Source organism: Podarcis raffonei, chromosome 7 (assembly GCF_027172205.1).
Source record: "Podarcis raffonei isolate rPodRaf1 chromosome 7, rPodRaf1.pri, whole genome shotgun sequence".
In the NCBI taxonomy this organism is placed as follows: domain Eukaryota; kingdom Metazoa; phylum Chordata; class Lepidosauria; order Squamata; family Lacertidae; genus Podarcis; species Podarcis raffonei.
Window position 1 is genome coordinate 50,660,862 of NC_070608.1, and position 22,017 is coordinate 50,682,878.

The 22,017-nt window shown below is 40.1% G+C and overlaps 1 protein-coding gene across 5 annotated transcripts; it reads right to left on the bottom strand.

Annotated features, from left to right (window-relative positions):
• Positions 1-2,833: 2,833 nt before the first annotated feature.
• FAM210A (family with sequence similarity 210 member A) lies at positions 2,834-21,950 on the bottom strand. 5 transcript variants are annotated; one of them, XR_008331515.1, is made up of 7 exons: positions 21,834-21,950; positions 19,111-19,298; positions 12,594-13,089; positions 11,304-11,415; positions 5,644-6,734; positions 5,340-5,421; positions 2,834-3,218 (listed from the first exon to the last, which is right to left on the bottom strand). XR_008331515.1 is itself a non-coding variant. In XM_053396606.1 (5 exons), exons 3-5 carry the CDS (start codon positions 13,061-13,063, stop codon positions 6,435-6,437), a joined length of 882 nt encoding a protein of 293 aa, XP_053252581.1. In that variant the 5' UTR covers positions 13,064-13,089; positions 19,111-19,298; positions 21,834-21,950; the 3' UTR covers positions 2,834-6,434. The 5 variants fall into 5 exon arrangements, 1 of the variants encoding a protein (XP_053252581.1); XR_008331514.1 differs by lacking the exon at positions 5,340-5,421; XR_008331512.1 differs by having other exon boundaries at positions 2,834-5,421.
• Between the last annotated feature and the right edge of the window lie 67 nt (positions 21,951-22,017).

Consider the following 22,017-nt stretch of genomic DNA (forward strand, 5'->3'; position numbering starts at 1 on the left):
CTGGCTTTCAGCATGATTGCCTTCAACTGTGGAAGCAGAGCATAGCCAACACGGCTAGTAGCCGCCACCACCTCCAGCAACCTCAGCGTTGTCTAGTCTGACTAGTAGTGGCTCTCCAGGAGATGACGTTTCAGCCCTACCCGTAGAAGCCTGGGACTGAACCTGCAACCTTCTGCATGTAAAGTTGATGCTCTACGGCCCTTTCCGTGCAGGGAAGGGGCATCTGTAACTAGGGATGTCATGAAGCTGTTCCTCCATGGAAACTCAAGATGCTCCATGTGAAAGATGTTCAAATGTCTGAGAATTTATGGCCTGCATAACAGAGGTTGGGGATGGGATGTTGTCCCAATGGTGATTGGAGTTAATCAACAACTCTAATCAATTCCAAATTTACTAAGTAAAATTAATGTACTCCATCAATTTCCGCTTTGGGTTGTGATGGGTTAAAAATGGTAAATACTTGTAAATTTATTCTTAAAAATGGAAATATAGTCGATAAGCACCATTATAATCTATCTAGTATCTGTACAATGCCTTCAGGTCCACCACTGACGTTTGGCCTTCTATTTATTTAGTTTCTTTCCTTTTGAATGTATAACGGATTTGTTATTCTTTCTCATCTATATCCTCTACTCTCCAGACCTTAATATATGAAAGCAGGAATGGCTAAAGTGGGCACCCACCAGTTAATGTTGGACTACAAGTCTCAACATGGCAATTCCTGCTCTAATGCTACCCCTACCCCAAGGTACTGCTTGATATAACAAAGACACACACACACACACAAAAAAAAAATCAGTGTTAACCCTGGCTATAGTCAATCCTACAGTCATTATAGAATAGTTATCAGCAATGAAAAGCTGCTGACTTCTCCTTTTGTGTACCTTGCATTACTTACATTGTGGTGGACAAGTTCTCCATTATCTATTATTATTCTAGTCACATTTGCATGTCCAAATACATCCCCTTAATAAAAATCTACCACTATACTGTATGTTTTTTCTTTTTTTAAAAAAGCTGACAATTCCCTTTAAAAGCAACAAACCAAGTTTATATTAATGCACAGAGTCGCCTGTGATTGTCTCATCAATTAATCAGGCTGGGAAACAAACTCAATGTTACAGGCTTGCTTGCAGGCTTATACAATCAAGATGTGTTCTTTCTACTTACAGAATTGTCCTCATCAGACTAGCCACATAATTGCTAGAGGTAATTAAGATTCTGTAATTATTATTATGGGTGACAGTAAACGATTTATGCAGAAGGATAGAGCTTGATTTTTATTAAGCAAACCACCCAAAGGGATCACACATAACCAGAAGACCAGAGCATTAAACAAACCTGACAGAAAAGTCATAGAAAGGAGGAAAAAACACAAAGGCTATGCCAATATGAAATCAGGTTACCTGGGAGTCTGTTGCATGCAGATTCTGTGCACACATTATCTAGCATCTTGTTTCAGCGAGACAAGCAGCAAGTTCATGAGATGTAGCTTCCAAGCTAAAATAAAATCAGATGCCAAGTAAGCATGGCTGTTGAATTCACAGGTACTCTAGGGACACAGGGAGTGACCTGGATAGGCTATGATGGATGAATAAATTATTGACTTTGTGGGCCTTGTTCAGGTTCCAGTTCTAAGCAGATGTTGTATTGCAAAGCACGGAAGCTTTGATTTTAAACCCAAACTAGCCCTGGATTTATGAAAATACTAATTCACACACGAGGTGCAGTAATAGAAAGTTGACTGGATCTCCATCAGGCTGAAACAACATGAGAGATGCAATCGTGCATCTCGCAAGGCTTGGTTTCCAGACCCTCGATCATATAAAAATGGCAGAGGAAGCATTTATGCAATTGCTATCATGTGATGTTTAAGCCTCAGACCAGTATACTTATGGAAACTTACCCAGAGAGATCTTTACATCTGACCATTTCCAAAGTCTGAAACCTAAGTAAGATTACTTAGCTATTACAAAGCTTGTTTGTTCATAACAGTTATGTTAGACAGAAACTTGACAACCTAGTAGTGTGGAAATACCAAAGTGTCTCATGCTGTTTTAATACTTATTCTAAAAATGGTGACAAAAACTTTTGTGCATCTAAAAAGTACTTTATTTATAGTATTTTGTTTAAGAAATTAAAGGAACAAGACTAGGCTCCAAGAAAAGATGGCTGAAGGACTGTTGGATCCTGCAGGTGTCCTACTTTCTGCGTGGAAAAGGAGGTCTGCTGCTACACCAGCCCCTACCACCTTAGGATTGCTCTGCTGGTTGAACTTGTATTGATCACTTTGGTATATGCCAGGAAACACTTCATTATATTTGTACAAAACAAGTCTTGATAATGCTCTCTTCAGTTGAATCACTGCTGGCACCAGCAGCTGAGAAATTTATTTCACTAAAGATGCCTTCACATTACGTTTTATGCAGAATGTTTTGATTCAACTAAGAAGATAACATTTCACAGTCTGATCCATACTTTTCTGGAGAAGTTTGTTGGAATTAGTACCAGTTATTTGGAGGGAAATATTATGGATTTGTGCTTAACTGAAGTATTAAAACAGAACCCTTTCACCAAAGAATGAATGAAAAGCCATGATGTTTGGCGCTCCTGCTATGAAGCACGTTCCCTCCCCCCATATTGAATTATGTAATTCATATAGAATACATGAGGCCACAAGGTGTTTGAAGCAAATGGCTTGGGTCCAGTGGAGCTTTCTCCATTTGTCTGTTTTCTCTTTTGGATGGGAGTCACAAAGATAATTACGGTGGTAAAGAAAACAGTTCAAAGGAAAATTTGTAACAACAAACTAGTTATTAGGGACCAAGTGGAGAATGGTTGTGATGCAATTCAATATTATAACCATTTCACAAGCAAAAGTTTATTTTTCAGAAGAGTATCATTAGCGCTTAGGGAAAATTAGAATAACATCTCTGCAAACTCCAAGCAAAAGTCTCAGCACAATTATTTCCACAGTAAGGATACAAAAGTTATGAAAAAAAATCATTTAAAAGGTAATTGCTTTTCAAAAACATACACTACACACAACTTATATCTATATCAGCATAATGTTTAAAGCATATTGGAGGATGGTGAAAGGGAGTTATAACTTACAGATCCTCTTAGCTAGTGACACAAGAAGAACCCACAGACAGTCATGATGTGCCATGAGTACTTTAATAATGGTACTTTGCAAAATTTATTCCAGCAAGATCCATCTACAGTGGATATAAGAAAAAGGCAAACTTGTCAAGGAATAAATTGGATAGTGGATGAAACAGAACATTTCACCAAATATTGTGGCTTTGCCATCTTCCTTCAGTGTGGCTGGCGCAGAGAGCCAGGGAAAGTCACACTGAAATGAATGATCAAGCACAGCAGCAGCATGCAGATACTGCTTCCATCCCACCCCAATATTATTTTTAAGCCCTAGGTGTTATCACTACAACAAAACACAAATTTTATTTCAAGAAAGAGGACGGAATTGTTTCATTTTAAATAGACTGACATTAAACCAGAATATATTCTTTTAAACTTGGCTTAAAAGTACAGAGACAAGGAAGGGAAAGTCGTTCAGAAATAGAGGACTGCAGCCTAGAAATCTATTTCCCTCCTGTACTATTTTATGTGTATTATATATGCAAAGGTAAAAGTGGCCAGGTCTGTACTAGGGTGAAAGCTAACATCCATGCAATTGACATCTGACAGCATAACTCTCCAACATGCTCTTTGTGGAAACATAAAATATATATTGCGCTTAAGGCCATGGTGGTACTTCACTTCCAGCCATGGCTCTTATTTTTCACTATGCTGTCCTTGCACGTTGTGATGACCTCATGACCTCAGTGCTGCTTTCTGAAGTATGCTGTTCTAAGTATCAACCTTTGGGGCTTTCCTCTAGCAAGATCCGCAAATCTACCTAGGAAAAAGCAAACCAATACACACCAGGGTACAAGGCCAGGTAAACCATTTCTCATTAATAAGCAGGTGCCCACTTTGAATTCAGACTAACATTAGGGCTGCTTATTTTAGAGCTGCTTCTTTTTGACCCAAATATATGGGGGCACAACCATGGTCACAGTTCCCTGCGTCTCCCGATGCTGCCCATGTGCCTTGCTTTCATGTTGCTTTTGTTATTTTCAGCTTTATTACATATGCTAAGAAACTTTGTGAAAATGGCTGCTGATTCAAATCTCTGCAACAGGGGAGGTCCCAGTTTGACACCTGCAGTTAAAGCAATTTAAAATTGGTGTGGCAAATGTTCATGCTATACTGACTTCCACCTTTTTGAATATTTTATCCATAGCTATTTTCTCACAGAATCCTTTCACTCAATTAAAAGATACAAGAAAGACAAAGGGAAGACAATAAGCCAACTGCCAATGTCTTCTCTCTCGTGCATCCAGTCCCATTCACAAAGCATGCTTATAACAGCATTACACTGGTGGTGGATACAACTACCTATTTTATCACATATTTTTCTTCCTGATGTACACAGAAAATCCTCATTGCCAGCTGCCAGAATGACACAGGCAATTCATCTTCCATGTGATGAGAGAAAGGAGAAAAATTCATGTCAGGGGTATCTTGGATAGTTCAGTTGAACTAATACAGTAATGCCAGGATGAACATGCAGTGTCGAGTGGTGCTCATCCTGCACAATTGGGACCAAAGGAAACATACCACCTTGGAAGAAAAAAGGCATGGTGAGCACTTGGAAGATGGATTCAACAAACTCAGTCTGGGATACACAAGTGGCAGTAAGTTCAGCCTCACCATTGAAAACTGACCACATAAAGAGGGGAGCAATTTATATCATTGTACAATACTGTCTTTGAACTCTTATACAGGGTGAGTCTTTTAAAAGAGGTCCCGTGGAACATGGGTACATTGTATCCACGGGGGTTGTTTTAAAGGACTCACCCTGTAATAGTGTAACTCTCAAAAGTCTTAATTGCTCTGCACAAGATGGTTTGTTGGTAAGTGCTTCCCTCTTATACTTGAAAGCATTAAAGAAAACAATTCCTTAAATCAGTAGCATGAAAAGGTAGTCAGAGCACATTTTGGCAATGGACTTTGCAGATGCCTCTTGGACTGCCATCAATCTCCCTTACACTGTCCCTGAAAGAGGGCCTTTATGAAGTTAACTCTATAGATGCTTTCTGGTAACTTGACAGAAATAAAAGAAGCAAGTCTAGAAATAGATGGACAAATACATATCTTCCTTCATATAGCTTAAAGATAACCAGATTGCAAAAAATGTTTGCTGCTTTGGGTGCAATCCTCCTATCACTGGCTCCTTTTTCCACCAGTCACAGCACAAGCAGTGGTATACATACACAAGAGGTTGAAAGGGTGCACCATGAGTTTCTGGATCTCCCACTCCAATGCAGTACTCCTTTATATTCCAGCTTATAAGCGCTTTAAAAAACAAAACCATAGGAGAACTGAAATGCCATGTTATGCTTCAGACAGATCAGGTAACTTTGGATGGCATTCAATGAAGATATACTCAGAGATGACCCACTTAAACCAATGAACAAGGCTAAGTCAGGGCCATTAATTTCAATGGGTCTACTCTGAGTAAAACTTAACTGACTACCACAGAAAATGACAACAACATGGGAATCATAAAAATCACACCTGTAAATTTTAGATTACTCCATAGTACTCAACAGTATAGTAATGCTGAAGTTTTGTGGAAATTTTCTAGGATTCTTCAATGTAAAAGGCAGCAGCATCTATCAGTCTTTACTCTAAACACAAAGATGAAAATGTAAATGACTATTCATATGCAGAGGTAGGTTTATCTTCTCCATTTTCAAAACTTTTAATGATGGCATGACATTTTTAGTCTAACCGTGGAATAATCAATCCAATTGCACATTTGAAATATACAATTAAGTTTAGTATCATTTTACAGTCTCTCTCATACACCATTCAGTAAACTGTTTATAAGAATATAGCAGTAATATATATTTTATAATTACCTGATCTTTTAAGAATATTATGATTAAATGATTTACAAATATTGACACCATCTCCAAAATATGTTTGTGTACATGACCCAAACATTCTCATACATTGCTTCCAAGATACTTAACAGTGGCAAAGAGGTCAGCTCAAATCAGATGTGTAGATAACTTTGTTCTTTCTCCACAAAGATCCAGACAAGACTGTTGGTCATAATTCGGCAGACCACAGAACCCCACTTTGGGACCTAGCTATAGTCCCAAATCATAACACTTGAAAATATTGCAATAATTTTCTAAAGTTGGGTGTGAGCCTTAGATGTTATTCTTTTAGTTTTCAAATCACTGGCACTTTCTAATCAGCCCAAAACATCTAAAACAAGCAGAAACAAAAAGCAGCAAGTGTATACATTCCACATTTGCTAGAGAGTTACGAATGCTTTGGTTTTGCCGCCAATTTTCCTATTCTTTCTTTTTTATAAATGAAACCTTATCTTTTGTTTCTTGTATCTTTTCTGTTATCCTCTCTTTTGTTTCTTCCATCTTCCCAGTCAGCCTCTCTTTTGTTTCTTCCATTTTGCCACTAATCATGTCTCTGGTTTCCTCCATTTTCCCCGATAGTCGCTCTTTTGTTTCTTCCATTCGATCCTGAATGTAGTCCTTGACTAGAGGTGGTGTGGACATGTAGCCTTGCTTACGAAGGTACTTTACAGTGATAGATGTCCCTCCTAAAGTCACTGTGTATCTGGCCGGAGTTGCAATCTTGTCAATAAGAGGGAGGGAAATACACATACATGTATAACTTCAACGGCAAATTCCTCTTACCAGGCAAAATTCCTGACAGGTCTATCATTGTTAGCTGCAGCAGCACAAAAACTACTCATACCTCTTAAGCTAAAGCATCATCCTTACCCTGGCAGGAAAACTCTCCCTGCCATCCCAGTTTCCTACTATCTGAAAAGATATGTGCGAGTTTTCCCAAGCTTCAGTATACCTTCCAGTGACTAAATGAACACGAGGTATGGGGCAGTCTTTTTATATCTTCCCTTGTATAAGTAAGTATCGCTGCCTGACAGGAGCTGACAAATACTGCAGCAGCAGTGAGGATGCTGCTGAACTAGCAATGGTTGCTAGCAACAATATAGTTAGATCATGCCCCCTCCAGACCCTTAAACCTGATCCTTTAGAAGTGAAGCACTAGGAAATAGGATTAGTGTGCAAGTCATGACAAGCTTTACATGGTAAGGCAGCAGCTACTCAGTATCAAAGAAACTGACAATTAGGTTGAAGTATCTTTAGGATAACGTGAGCATATGAAGGCTAGACAGTGGTCAGGGTACCTTTTCATTCCTTACTGAAACAATGCTGCATTACTCTGTTATGGTAGATATTTTAAGGAGAGGGCAATAAATCAGACATATATTGTGGTCTTATTAACCTTCTGCCACATCCTCTAGACGTTACTAACTGAAGTTGTTTAGGGATTGATCAGTCTATTTCTGTCTCTCTTCAATTTTGCACATGCTCATTGAGAAGTCTATCCTGTCCTGTTTCAGCATACATCTGCAACTTTAAAAACCTGCACGAAAATTTATATTTAAATACTTATTCTGATCAAAAATATATATGTAAACATGCTTTTATTTCAGTGTGCTTATTTCCTAAACTATTTCACCCTAAAATATGCATTTAAATATATTTTCTCAGCTGAGTACCATATTACAATATTTAGAGACATGTAAAATCCAAAGGTTAATTTCCCATCTGCACATCAGGCCAGATATTGTTCAACAGGTCAGCTTGCATCAGAATTTGCAGAAATAAACTTTCCTAGTTCTGTGCAAAGTTATTTAGCGTCCAATCGTATGTCTGCTTGAAGGACTTATGACTGCAGCCTTCTACAGAAAAAGGATGAATTCTCCAGTATTATATACTTGAGATGATGGACAATAAATGACTGATAAAATAAAGAAGATATGTCACAAAAGTTACTAAGCTCATTAAGTTCTGTCTGCATTACTGTGCTTTTCTTAAAGTTTCTGAAGGTTGACAGTTGCAAAGCCCTGCTTAAGAAAAAATGGAATCTTGCTTTGAAAGTTAGCTATGCTATAGTGTGGCAATGCAATACAGTCATACCTTGGAAGTTGAATAGAATCCGTTCCAGAAATCCGTTCGACTTCCGAAACGTTCACCTTCCAAAGTGCGGTTTCTGATTGGCTGCAGGAATCTCCTGCAGCCAATATGAAGCCATGGAAGCACCGCCAGATGTTTGGCTTCCAAAAGAATGTTCAAAACCGGAACAATCACTTCTGGTTTTCGATTGTTTGGGAGCCAAAATGTTCGATTCCCAAGGCATTCGGGAGCCGAGGTACGACTGTACAGGTTTAATCTTGAAGAGTGACTTCAGTGGAGTGTGAAGCTTTTTCAAAGAATACATTTTCACAGCATGAAGATGATGTTATCTATGTAAGGACTAAACAAGACCTTTATATGCTTTTGATTGTCCTTTCTAATCTTGTACCCTCTGTGCTCGCTCTTTACTCCCACCCAAATCTTTGTTCCCAGTTTTGAGTTCCACATAATGACATATCATCAGGAAATAAGTGGGAGGACATATACTAATTCCTACTTCAATGAAAGCTGATGGTTTGGCAGTTTTGTATCTACTTATAAATGCTTTCTGCCTCTTGCATCAGAAAAAGCTCTCACTTTACTTGATAGTGTCTTATTGGAAAATATTTAGCACCTGGCAGTAGAATTAAAGCTCAGAGATCTTAATAAAAGGCTAGCCAGTGGCACGACGTGAGAAACGCAGGTGAAAGAAAAATAAAAAGCATTAAGACAGAGCACAGCCAATTCTATTGAGAGAGGAAAGCAATTAAAGCAATTCAGTATCCATGCAACAAAACAAAGCTGTTGTTAAAATTCAAATTGAGAGAACAAAAACTAAAAGACAAAAAAATCCCACATTTATTCTTTTTGAGAAGGTAAAATAATTTCCAATATTGTTCTTCAATTCTGGAAAAACTGGCAATTCCTGCCTTAGTCCTACGTATGGGAAGCAAGATCCAAACTCTATTCAGGAGCAAGGCTACTGCTGGTTAAACCAGCCTAAGACCAGCAGAGGGGAAACAAGCATAAATTCCACCACGTTGCCAGGTTACATGAGAAAACAGAATAGAGTTAGGATCCCGCATTAAGTTCACTCTCCCTGGTCTCACCTCCCTGCCCATTTTCCAAGGTTTATGTCAGTCTGGGCTCGGCACTAAGCCAGGATTAATGATTGGGGACTTATGCTGGCATAACCAGGCTGAGCACAGAGCCTGCTGGCTAAACCAGCGATCTGCCACATCTCTCATTTCAACAGATCTAGGGTTAGATCTTCACCCTTTGTATTGTATCCTTAGATGCATCTTAAAATCACTTCATGAAAAACAGCAACAAAATAGATTAAAACCTAAACTCTTGGGTGTGGAAGAAGTAGTGGGATTTTTAGATCTCATTCTTACTGGACTTGGTCATATTCATTTTAATAGCAGTAGGGCTTCCAATAGAAAGAAAAGAAAAAAATCTAATCAATTATAGTCTCCTTAGCAACTGAGAACACAAGTCAGACTCTCATTGAACAGACAAGAGAAATATCTAAGACATGTGAATCGGTGGGAGAACAACTCCCTACTTAATATTGATACCATGTACAGTGGTACCTCGCAAGACGAATGCCTCGCAAGACGAAAAACTCGCAAGACGAAAGGGTTTTTGGTTTTTTGAGTTGCTTCGCAAGACGAATTTCCCTATGGGCTTGCTTTGCAAGACGAAAACGTCTTGCAAAGTTTGTTTCCTTTTTCTTAAAATCGTTAATACCCAGGGTGCATTGCTTGAAGAGGTGCAGTTGCATGCAGTGTGGTAGCCTTTTTTGAGGTTTTTGTTGACTTTGGTGATTTCTGAAGCTTTTCCAAAACTTATTTTGAAACCGTGCTTTGCAAGACGAAAAATTCGCAAGACGAAAAAACTCGCAGAAAGAATTAATTTCGTCTTGTGAGGCACCACTGTATCTAGCACTTTCATCTTGTTCATTCTCAGAACAAATCTGCCGAGGTATGGCATTATTATTCCCATTTCACATATGGGAAATGGAGGAAGTGCCTTGCCACTCAAAAGTTCACCAGTATCATGGTTTAAGCTAGTGTCTCATTGGTTCACAAGCACTCCTTTTAATGCATTCAACTGGTCTTACAAATAAATGCAAAAAGGACAAACCAACACCATTAGTGCTGTGTTATATTTCCATGGTGACACACTAATGGAAGGACTGATCTTCTATTGCCTCCAGAACTTACAGGTTCTAATTCTGAGGAGAGGAAGAACATGCATGACCTTTCTCAGAAAGGAAAATATGTGGCCCTCCAGAACTACTACAACTCCCATCAGCCCAAACCAACATGGCCAATGGTCAGGAAAGATGCAACTTAGAGAGTTGAGCATCTGGAAGTTCCTCACCCCTGGCTGCACTGATGATAAATGAAAGCACTTTCATGCAGCGACACACAGAGATAAATAAGCACATGTAAAATCAGCCAAGCAACTTTGCTGTTCAACAGGCTTTCTTCATTATAACAAGGTGATAAGAAATGAAAAAGCACAGCCAAGAGTGGGGAAATAGCTAGCAGCTTAAAGGACAACAAAATGACTGGCCTTTTTGCAAGTCTGGAATTACAAGTTAGTGTAAATAAGGTTCCTGGAGCAACACAGCAAAGCAGAGAATATCCCATAATTGCCTAAACCCACATGCGTCAACAACTGAGAGGTCTTTCGTTCCTTACTGTGACACAAGTGTTTGACAATGGTGAAGAGTCAAATTTTACACCACGTTTTGCTAGAGAGGATGGACTTAGAGAGAAAATAAAGAATGGCAGGCAGGTAAAGTAAGGTGTTCTTCAGCTACATTACGTACAGTTTACAGAAAACTGTTAAAAATACCCACTTATTTCATACGTACAACTCTTAAAATGCTTTATGTCCACATTTAAATCTCTCATGATGCCCTGTAAATAGTATTTCCAATTGTTCCCTTCCTTTGCCAAAATGTTGACTTGGAATCTGTCTTCTTCATAACCACAGGATTGTTACCTACCCTGAGCTCTTGTGGCAAGGTCTACTTTGATAAATTTATTCACAGCTGTGACCTTTATTTCAGAAGTTCACAGCCTTGGTCATAACAGACTGCAGGGTTAATCAGTGGGCTGTAGCCCCTTCATTATACGATTACATGATCAATATTTTTATGGACAAGGTTGCAGATGAAATTAAGAAATCTTTGCAAGTACTTACCTTATACATTGCATAGGCAGTTAACGCGTTACCACTCTGAGAATGCTTTAGAATATTTACAATGCTTTCAGGCAACCCTATGAATTCGAGGAAAGGAACAACATTTATTCCTCTGTGAAAGAAAGAGATTAAAATGAATAAAGTACTAACAACCTTATAAACATTTATTCTGACAAGACTGCAGAATAAAAGATTTTTATATTTAACAATAAATACAGTACACTTGCAACCTATGCACATTTAACTGAACACTCATTCAGCTTTATGCACTTGAACATTAAAAAATAAAAGGGGGCAGACATGTTGGGGGCAATCTCACCCACTATTGCACTCAATGGGTTTTGACTGTAACCAATTTTGGCTTCAGGTGCAATGCCCGGAAAGTAACTCCTGTATAAGTTGAGGGCTTACTGTATTGCAATCAATCACACTTTTATTGCACCAGTATAAAGTGCAGATTCAAGCATTAATGGCCAATGAAGAGGAAAATGTCAAGAGAGATCATTCAGAAGATATTCCCAGTTGTAATACTTTAAACCAGAAGATCAAGATCAACTGTCAGATTTCTGGTTGATTTTCAATAGAATATTCAAGGGTTTTAGACTTAGTTGTTTAACAATAGCAATATCAAAATGACTTCTGTAGCCTAAATTATGCTGTTGAAATGAAGAAAGCACCCAGGAGTGGACTTCTGTATATAAGTCTATAAGCTCAGTTCATCTCTGATACTGAAATCAAAGTGCAAGGTACAGAGCTCTATAACCAGGTACCAGAGAACAAGAGCGGCAATGTACATGACTTCACAATGAATAGAAAATGTAGAAAAAGAAAAAGACTTCAAAAATATGACACAGAGAAAACTTCTAGAGTACTTTCCCAGATAGTCCCATCATTTTGGAAGGAAAATTGTGCACCTGAAGTACAAGCATTAGTGATTTACACATACATACTCTTTAAAATATTGGAATGTTATGTGCAACAGAATATCTTGTCCTCAACTGGTGATATGGGACACATACCTGAGTTGCAGCCTAATCCAAGTTGGGTGACCACCATAACAAAATGCATGATAAAAATTAAGAAATTGGATGGAATATTACTGGAATAGACCATTACATTCTACATATGCTTTTAGAACTTGGGGTTTTAATAATATCTGTAATGGAAGGTTGTGTGTGCATATTTGTGTGTGTGTATATATATCTCATACACTGCATAAGTGATTGGGCGCATTACTGTAAAGATTTGCTTAAGACTAATAAATATAGTGATTATGAGTTCATCACTTACTTTAAAGCTGCATAGTAAAAAATTCCAAACCATATGCTGGAAGTCAAAAGATGCACTGGAATCATAACTTTGCCATACTGTTTAAAAGTTCTCTTGAATCTCTGCACGAGACTAATAGATTTGTCTTGTAAGGGATCAAGCTCTACAGAATTTGGTTCTACAGAGTCTTTCTGGGCTAAGTTACCAGATGGTTTGGTATGAATTTCTCTTTCCAGTTCTTTATTGCGATGGTCTTCTAGTTGGGATGATGCCATGCCCAAGAATTGCCTTTCTTTGGAAACCCAAACAGCAGCAGATGCATGTAGACACTGGTGCTGGGAGCTCAACGCCAAGGAAACCATTTTCTGTCTAGTATTAAGCAAGGAGGCTTTTCCTTTTAAGAATGGAAAGATACAGCTGCGATAAGGCATCCAATATGTCCTGTACACCAGCTGAAATGGTTTATGCATTTTGGTTGATGGCAACAGCATATTGAAGATACTGTTATATACAGCTCCTAAGAAACGTTGAAAGGAAAACTGTTAAAATTAATAACAAATACATTGTAGGCTGCTGTAATACACTGAAATCAACTGTTACATTGTTATACCACAATGGTAAAAACTTTGCTCAAAAGAGGATAATTAATATTAGTACAATTATTCATCAGCCTGCAAATTTTGGCTGTGTTTACAAGCGAAGCCCATTGCCACCATGTGTTTCTGAAAAAGGTACAAACAGCACTTTGTAATGCTAACATTCTACAACAGTCCAACTATTCCTCCCTTCCAATTGGGTGGGTGGGTGAAAGGAAGGTTGTTGCTCTCCTGAGAGTAGGGCTTTTGCAGAAATCAAAAGCAATGGTTTGCTGCTGGCTCCTGCAAAAACCTGTCAGAAAAGGAAAGAAACTACACCTTTGTCCCCTTGGTTCTCTCCCTGTTGGGTTTTTACAAGAAGCTGTAGATAGACATTGCAGGAGTTTTCTGTAAAAAGCTCAACTTGCAGGATAGAAACCACCTCTCTTTCCCTCTACAGAGTATAGGAAGGACATTGCCTGTAGGAAGATTTTTGGGGAACCATCTCATGCTAAAACTAAACAGGAAGAGAAACATCTACTGCTTCTTTCCTCCACAGAGGAAAAAGACAAGAGTTGTTCCTTTCCCGTTGGGTTTTTGTTTGAAATTATACAAAAGGGAGGGGGGGTAAATGAAGTATTATAGAACACAATTCAAAACTGCATTCAAAAAACCATGAAGTCTTTGCTCGCTTGATTCCTTGTTTATTTGCGGGTGTGGGGTGCGTTACTTCACAACTTCCCCTTGCTCCACGACAAGTTCCCCAGGCTTTGTTTCGAAACTTCTTCACAAGCGGAATTTGAACTTCATTTAACAAGCTATAAGCCTGGGGAACTTGTCATGGAGCAAGAATTTGTGACGTAATGAACCCCGCATCTGTAAATAAAAAAGGAATAAAACAAGCAAAGACTTCACCATCGTTTTTTGAATGCAGTTTTGAACTGTGCTATATAGGGTTTCTGTATGAAGCAGAATTGAGATACTGCAGTGCTTTTTGCAAAAGTCAAAGTAAATTCTCCTTCTCTCCTAGAGCATGGAGAATGAAATAACTAGAATGGGGTATGAAAAAACTACCACAGGCAGGGCTGTGGGTGGAAAGACAGGGGGTGCTTGCTACTGCTGAGATGGTGCATGGGTTTATGGCAAGGAAACATAGCTGGAAATTAGGTTGTCACTCATTCTGTAATGTAAAGCACTTAAAAACTGAACTGAGATTTTAGAAAACAACTGAGTCCTAAGTTGTTGACAGAATTTTCCATTCTAGACACCCAGTTGCCTGAATGCACTTTTAGTTTACCACAAGCAAGTGACTAATTTGCAAGTGTGGTCCAAGGCCACTCTATCTTCACAACCCACTCATTTAATCGTCAAGAATATGGCTGCTCCAGAAATCCAATTTTCCAGGTCAACTTTAACTGCCTGCCTTTTTAATCAGACTTGATTTCACTAACATGCAGCTAACCTAGTGGTGCCATTCTTTTCTGGGTTCACAATGTTCATACTTCTTGATGATTTCATGTGTGTGCATGCATGTAACATAAATGTACAAACATGTAATGTGACATGGCTTTGGTTCAGAGGAACACACTTTTGATAATCATAAAAGCAGCAACTGCCTACTAAATCTTGAACATTTTAAGAGCTAAAGATCCCAGAATATATGCCTAAACTTTTCTATGCATATACCATGGCTTTCACAATAATTTCTCCAACTACATGAGACACAGTTCTGGAAGGTCTTTTAGTTTTCAGCTGTGACTTATATATGTATGTATACATGCATGCAAGAGTCACAAAAGGCCAAGTATTTGTTTCTATTAATTATTTTATTGGGGTTGAAGATCAGCGCTTTAGTAATGTTGTCTCAGATGAGGAATTAGATAGATTGATTTGAAGTTACGGTCTGCCCTCTACTGCACCTTCCTTAGATTACAACTAGTGTGGCAAACTTACTGTAATTGACCAGTAAACCTTTGTTACCCTTTATTCCCTGCTCCTAAAAATATCTCTTAGAATATCTATTGATCAAACAGCAAAGCAATTCCAATAAAAAGAAATTTTAGATCCTCATCCCACACATTTTCTAAGCATATTTTAAAAATGTTGGTTACTTTCATACCATTCACTGTAGCTAAGTTGCCTTAATTTTCTTTTACTTCCTATTCCCTATACAACCAAGCTAAATATAAAGTGCTCTCTTACTCACTTGCTGGAGCTGTCTGTTTCACAATGTGACACAAACACAAATTAGGCCTAAGAGCTAATGTACTGGCTAAATTTAAGAGCGGCTCTCCTTAGCTGAATGTATTTCAGCCATCTGCCAGAGATGCTGTAGTAGTTGCATCCTGCATTGCAGGTCCTGTACTGAGCATGAATTGAATTAGAATATGATTCATTCCAACTATGATTTTATTAGTGCTGTATGTGTATACAATAATGCCACTAGTGGTCAGGTATCAATTTATGCTAAATCAAAACTGAGTAAACTTTCATCTCAAGTAAGAGTTGGAACAGATTAATAACTTCTCTCAAAACTAACTTAATTTGTTCTGCAGATTTTTGAGTCATATTATGAATACAAGTTCCATAGGGAATTCACGTTATCTATAAATATTGTGATTAAATCCTTAGTTTACTACTGAATTAGTAGCAACCACTTTCTAGAACCCCTTCATGGATCACTGCCTTGCCGTGGCGAAGGGGCTTGAATAACTCAGAGAAGCTATGAGCTATGCCGTGCAGGGCCACCAAAGATGGACAAGTCATAGTGGAGAGTTTTGACCAAACGTGATCCACCTGGAGCAGGAACTGGCAAGTCACTCCAGTATCCCTGCCAAGAAAAACTCCATGGACAAAGACAACAGGCATATACAAGTTATGACGCCAGAAGATGAGCCCCTCAGGTCAGAAGGCGTCCAACATGCTACTGAGGAAGAGCAGAGGACAAGTACAAGTAGATTCAGAGCTGATGAAGCGGCTGGGCCAAAGCCGAAAGGTCACTCAGTTGTGGATATGCCTCGAAGTGAAAGGAAAGTCCAATGCTGTAAAGAAAAATATTGCATAGGAACCTGGAATGTAAGAACCATGAACCTTGGTAAGTTGGATGTGGTCAAAAATGAGATGGCAAGAATAAATATTGACATCCTGGACATCAGTGAACTAAAATGGATGGGAATGGACGAATTCAGTTCAGATGACCATCATATCTACTACTGTGGACAAGAATCCCGTAAAAGAAATGGAGTGGCCTTGATAGTCAACAAAAGAGGGGTGAAAGCTGTACTGGGATGCAATCTCAAAAATGATAGAATGATCTTGATACGAATCCAAGGCAGACCTTTTAACATCACAGTAATCCAAGTTTATGCACCAACTACTGGTGCTGAAGAAACTGAAATTGACCAATTCTATGAAGACTTACAACACCTTATAGAAATGACACCAAAGAAGGATGGTCTTCTCATTATAGGGGATTGGAATGCTAAAGTAGGGAATCAAGAGATAAAAGGAACAACTGGCAAGTTTGGCCTTGGAATTCAAAATGAAGCAGGGCAAAGGCTGATAGAGTTCTGTCAAGAGAACAAGCTGGTCATCACAAACACTCTTTTCCAACAACACAAGAGACGACTCTACACATGGACATCACCAGATGGGCAGCATAGAAATCAGATTTGATTATATTCTCTGCAGCCAAAGATGGAGAAGCTCTATACAGTCAGCAAAAACAAGACCTGGAGCTGACTGTGGCTCAGATCATCAGCTTCTTATAGCAAAATTCAAGCTTAAACTGAAGAAAGCAGGAAAAACCACTGGACCAGTAAGATACAATCGAAATCAAATCCTTTATGAATACACAGTGGAAGTGAGGAACAGGTTTAAGGATTTAGATTTGGTGGACAGAGTGCCTGAGGAACTATGGATGGAGGCTCATAACATTATACAGGAGGCAGCAACGAAAACCATCCCAATGAAAAGGAAATGCAAGAAAGCAAAGTGGCTGTCCAACGAGGCCTTACAAATAGCGGGAGGGAGAAGGCAAGCAAAATGTGAGGGAGATAGTGAAAGATACAGGAAATTGAATGCAGATTTCCAAAAAATAGCAAGGAGAGACAAGAAGGCCTTCTTAAACGAGCAATGCAAAGAAATAGAGGAGAACAATAGAATGGGAAAAACCAGAGATCTGTTCAATAAAATTTGAGATATGAAAGGAACATTTCGTTCAAAGATTACCATAATAAAGGACAAAAGTGGTAAGGACCTGACAGAAGCAGAAGACATTAAGAAGAGGTGGCAAGAATACACAGAGGAATTATACCAGAAAGATATGGATGTCTTACACCCCAGGTAGTGTGGTTGCTGACCTTGAGCCAGACATCCTGGAGAGTGAAGTCAAATGGGCCTTAGAAAGCACTGCTAATAACAAGGCCAGTGGAAGTGATGATATTCCAGCTGAACTATTTAAAATTTTAAAAGATGATGCTGTTAAGGTGCTACACTCAATATTGCCAGCAAATTTGGAAAACTCAGCAGTGGCCAGAGGATTGGAGAAGATCAGTCTACATCCCAATTCCAAAGAAGGGCAGTGCCAAAGAATGCTCCAACTACCACACAATTGCACTCATTTCATATGCTAGCAAGGTTATGCAGTATACTGCTTAAGCAGTATGTGGACCGAGAACTCCCAGAAGTGCAAGCTGGATTTCAAAGGGGCAGAGGAACCAGTGACCAAATTGCAAACATGCGCTGGATTATGGAGAAAGCTAGAGAGTTCCAGAAAGACATCTACTTCTGCTTCATTGACTATGCAAAAGCCTTTGACTGTGTCGACCACAGCAAACTATGGCAAGTTCTTAAAGAAGTGGGAGTGCCTGATCACCTCATCTGTCTCCTGAGAAATCTCTATGTGGGACAAGAAGCTACAGTTAGAACTGGATATGGAACAACTGATTGGTTCAAAATTGGGAAAGGAGTACGACAAGGCTGTATGTTGTCTCCCTGCTTATTTAACTTATATGCAGAATTCATCATGCAAAAGGCTGGGCTGGATGAATCCCAAGCTGGAATTAAGATTGCCGGAAAAAATATCAACCTCAGATATGAAGATGACACAACCTTGATGGCAGAAAGTGAGGAGGAATTAAAGAACCCTTTAATGAGGGTGAAAGAGGAGAGCGCAAAATATGGTCTGAAGCTCAACACCAAAAAAACGAAGATCATGGCCACTGGGCCCATCACCTCCTGGCAAATAGAAGGGGAAGAAATGGAGGCAGTGAGAGATTTTACTTTCTTGGGCTCCATGATCATTGCAGATGGTGACAACAGTCACGAAATTAAAAGACACCTGCTTCTTGGGAGAAAAGCAATGACAACCTAGACAGCATCTTAAAAAGCAGAGACATCACCTTGCCAACAAAGGTCCGTATAGTTAAAGTTATGATGTATGGAAGTGAGAGCTGGACCATAAAGAAGGCTGATCGCCAAAGAATTGATGTTTTTGAATTATGGTGCTGGAGGAGACTCTTAAGAGTCCCATGGACTGCAAGAAGATCAAACCTTTCCATTCTTAAGGAAATCAGCCCTGAGTGCTCACTGGAAGGACAGATCGTGAAGCTGAGGCTCCAATACTTTGGCCACCTCATGAGAAGAGAAGACTCCCTGGAAAAGACCCTGATGTTGGGAAAGATGGAGGGCACAAGGAGAAAGGGACGACAGAGGACGAGATGGTTGGACAGTGTTCTTGAAGCTACAAACGTGAGTCTGACCAAACTGCAGGAGTCAGTGGAAGACAGGAGTGCCTGGCGTGCTCTGGTCCATGGGGTCATGAGGAGTCGGACACGACTAAACAACAACAACAACTTTCTAGAATAACATCTCAAAATATCTGGTCACTTCTTAGCCAAAAAAATTTCAGTCCCAATACCATATTGCTAGGTTATTCACACACAGAAAAAGGAATTGCTTACCTTTTCCCAATACTCTTAAAAACAGAAAGTCTATCACAGGGACAATGCCTTTATCCTTAAAAGTTTATCACTTGTTTGATTAGGCTCCTGATCAAGTCATTGTACTTCTGATGCTTCAAAGGCCAAAGCCGCTGGACCAGACCACCGATTCGGTGTAAGGATTCTTCAGCTTCCAGCTAGAGTAAAACCTACATAAAAGTGAGGACATATTTCAAGGAAGCAAGGATCAGTAGAACAAATTTTTCATCTGGCATATGATGGTACCATTACCTTTGACTAGAGATACCTAGTTAGGAAAAGCCTCCAGGCCAGAGCTATCCCACTTTGTTCCAGCTGATTATTTGACATAGTATAGCAACCAGCTAACCATTAACGGACAGGCTGGAGATGGGATGGTGATCTACACAGACAGCTTACCCTATTGAAGGCATCCAATACCTAAACTGTAGAAAAAATGCTAACAGCATTTATTGAAGGGTACACAGTATTTATAAAATTGATTTGGGGATAGGCTGGATATAGCTCACCCATACAAGGCTTCCTAGCCAACTAGATCTCAGAAGCAGTGTTGAAGCTTCCCAGACTTCCAGAATGAAGTTGGTGCTCAAGGCTGCCTTGAAATTTCATAAACTTCAAGGCAAACATGGATTAATTCCATACACCTACTTCACTGAGCACAGATATAGAAATATTCAGCATTTGAGGTTTCAGATGGTCCATAATAATCCATAATACAGTACATTAATTCATGTCAGGTCTCTCGCTTGCTAAAGAAAAAGGTATGCACAGGGACATGAGAATGACCACTTGTAAACCTGGTTGGGAAGAGCTGGACTCTAGGAAAATTTCCCCCTCTGATTTCACTTACTTATTCTACACACCAGATAGACGAAGAGGTGTTTGGTGAATTGAGTACTACGCTGTTTTACTGAAGAATAATTGTTTTGATTGACAGTCACAAGCCTACCTCTGCAGCTGTGTTACTTTTGTTACTTCTACACACTCAAGGTCAATCTTCGGGTGATATCAGATGGCAGAGCCACAGGCTGACAAGTACTGTATACTAGGTTAATAAGGCCTAATTATTTTCCAGTCTACATAAAACCCCCTGAAAAGCTACCACAAGCATTTTAAACAATTCACTAGAAATGCAACACTCATTTTTGAAGTGATCACAACAGTATGCAAAAGAAAACAAACTGCTAAATGACATATACAGCAGAGCTATGAGAGCTAGGGGGTGGATGGGATTCCATTAGTCTGAATCTATGAACATTTGTTTGGAAGCCTGTCATTTAGTGCCATTTGCTTCCTAGAGTGTCTGACATTATCTCCTTGGTCTTCTTCGGGCCTTTTTGTTGTTGTTTTGTTTAACATACAGCCTGAAAAAAGAGTTCTGATAAATTCAAAAGCTCCTTTGCTTCACGATGACTTTTTTTGTTTTATCACTGAAGAGGCATACCACAAACACTTTCATAGGCTGCATAATGTGGTGTGTTCAGTGGCCTGGAGCTTCTGACCCCATTTGGAGGAAACGTGCAGCCATCATGACCACCGGCCTTTAAAAACAACAACAAAAAACCAAACCCACCCCACAAATTGGACACGAAACATTTCTTTCAGTTAATTTCAGCTGGGGGTCCCCGTCACACCTTTGTGGCGCCAAAGTCTACATTTTAACTATGCGCTCAGTGAGGAAGCCCTTTCTTGCGCCCGGCCTGAACCTCTCAACCCCCAGCTTCATTCAATGAACCTGGGTCCCTGTATTATGAGGGGAAGCATAGGAGCCAACTCCTAGGGCCCGAAATCCCTATGGCACCCCCCCTCCATTAAAATGTTTGAGGGGGCCGCCCTGCAAAGTTGATGGGGCATTGCCGTTCAAATAGTGAGCGTGCACCACGTTTTGTGATTGATTATGCCGGGTGGGGCTTACCTACCCCCCCCCCGCAGTACAGTGGTACCTCAGGTTACATACGCTTCAGGTTACATACGCTTCAGGTTACATACGCTTCAGGTTACACACTACCCAGAAATAGTGCTTCAGGTTAAGAACTTTGCTTCAGGATAAGAAGCGGTGGCAGCAGGAAGCCCCATTAGCTAAAGTGGTGCTTCAGGTTAAGAACACTTTCATGTTAAGAACGGACCTCCGGAACGAATTAAGTACTTAACCCGAGGTATCACTGTATTTTATTCAAGTTGGCACCCCTGAGGGGAAGGAAAAACCTGTCCCTTCCTTACTTTCTCTCCGCCCTGCGTGATTTTATACACTCCTTACTGCCCCCCCCCCCGCCCGCCGGCAATCCAAACGCGGCGACCTTTCACCCACAGTCTTAAGGGCTGCGGTCGTTGCCCGACCATTGAGCGAAGCCACTGAGGTATTAGCCATTGCCTCGGTCGATACCGAGCGGGATTTAGCCTTGCACCTGGTGGGTGTGGCGACCTGGGAGACGCAGCTTTCTCTCAGCTAGCCGAACAACGCCGGCCGCCCCGATCCCTGCAGCTTTCCCTTCATGGAGAGAGAGTGTGAGGAGGGGAGTTGCCTCCTCTGGAAAAACCAGCAGGACTTCCGAAGAAATAAGAGGAACGAGGAGCCCGCGCACCAAACTGGGCCCACAAGACGCCACAAAACGCGGGAAGAAGAGAAATAAGAAGCTGCAGCAACTCCTCTCCCTCATACGTCCTCCCCCCGCCCCGGAATAATACTAATAAAAATAATTCGCTACCTTTCGAAGAGAGCAACATCCCACCACAGGCGCGAAGCAGCGGGAGGTCGCTCTAGGCTCACTTCTCTCCTCCCCTCCACTGACCCCCATACGAGCAACGTGCCATTTGCAGTCCCAGCTGCTCCGCGAGGGGAGCGCGCTGCTGCGCATGCTCCTCGCGGGGTGCCTCTGGGGCTTGTAGTCC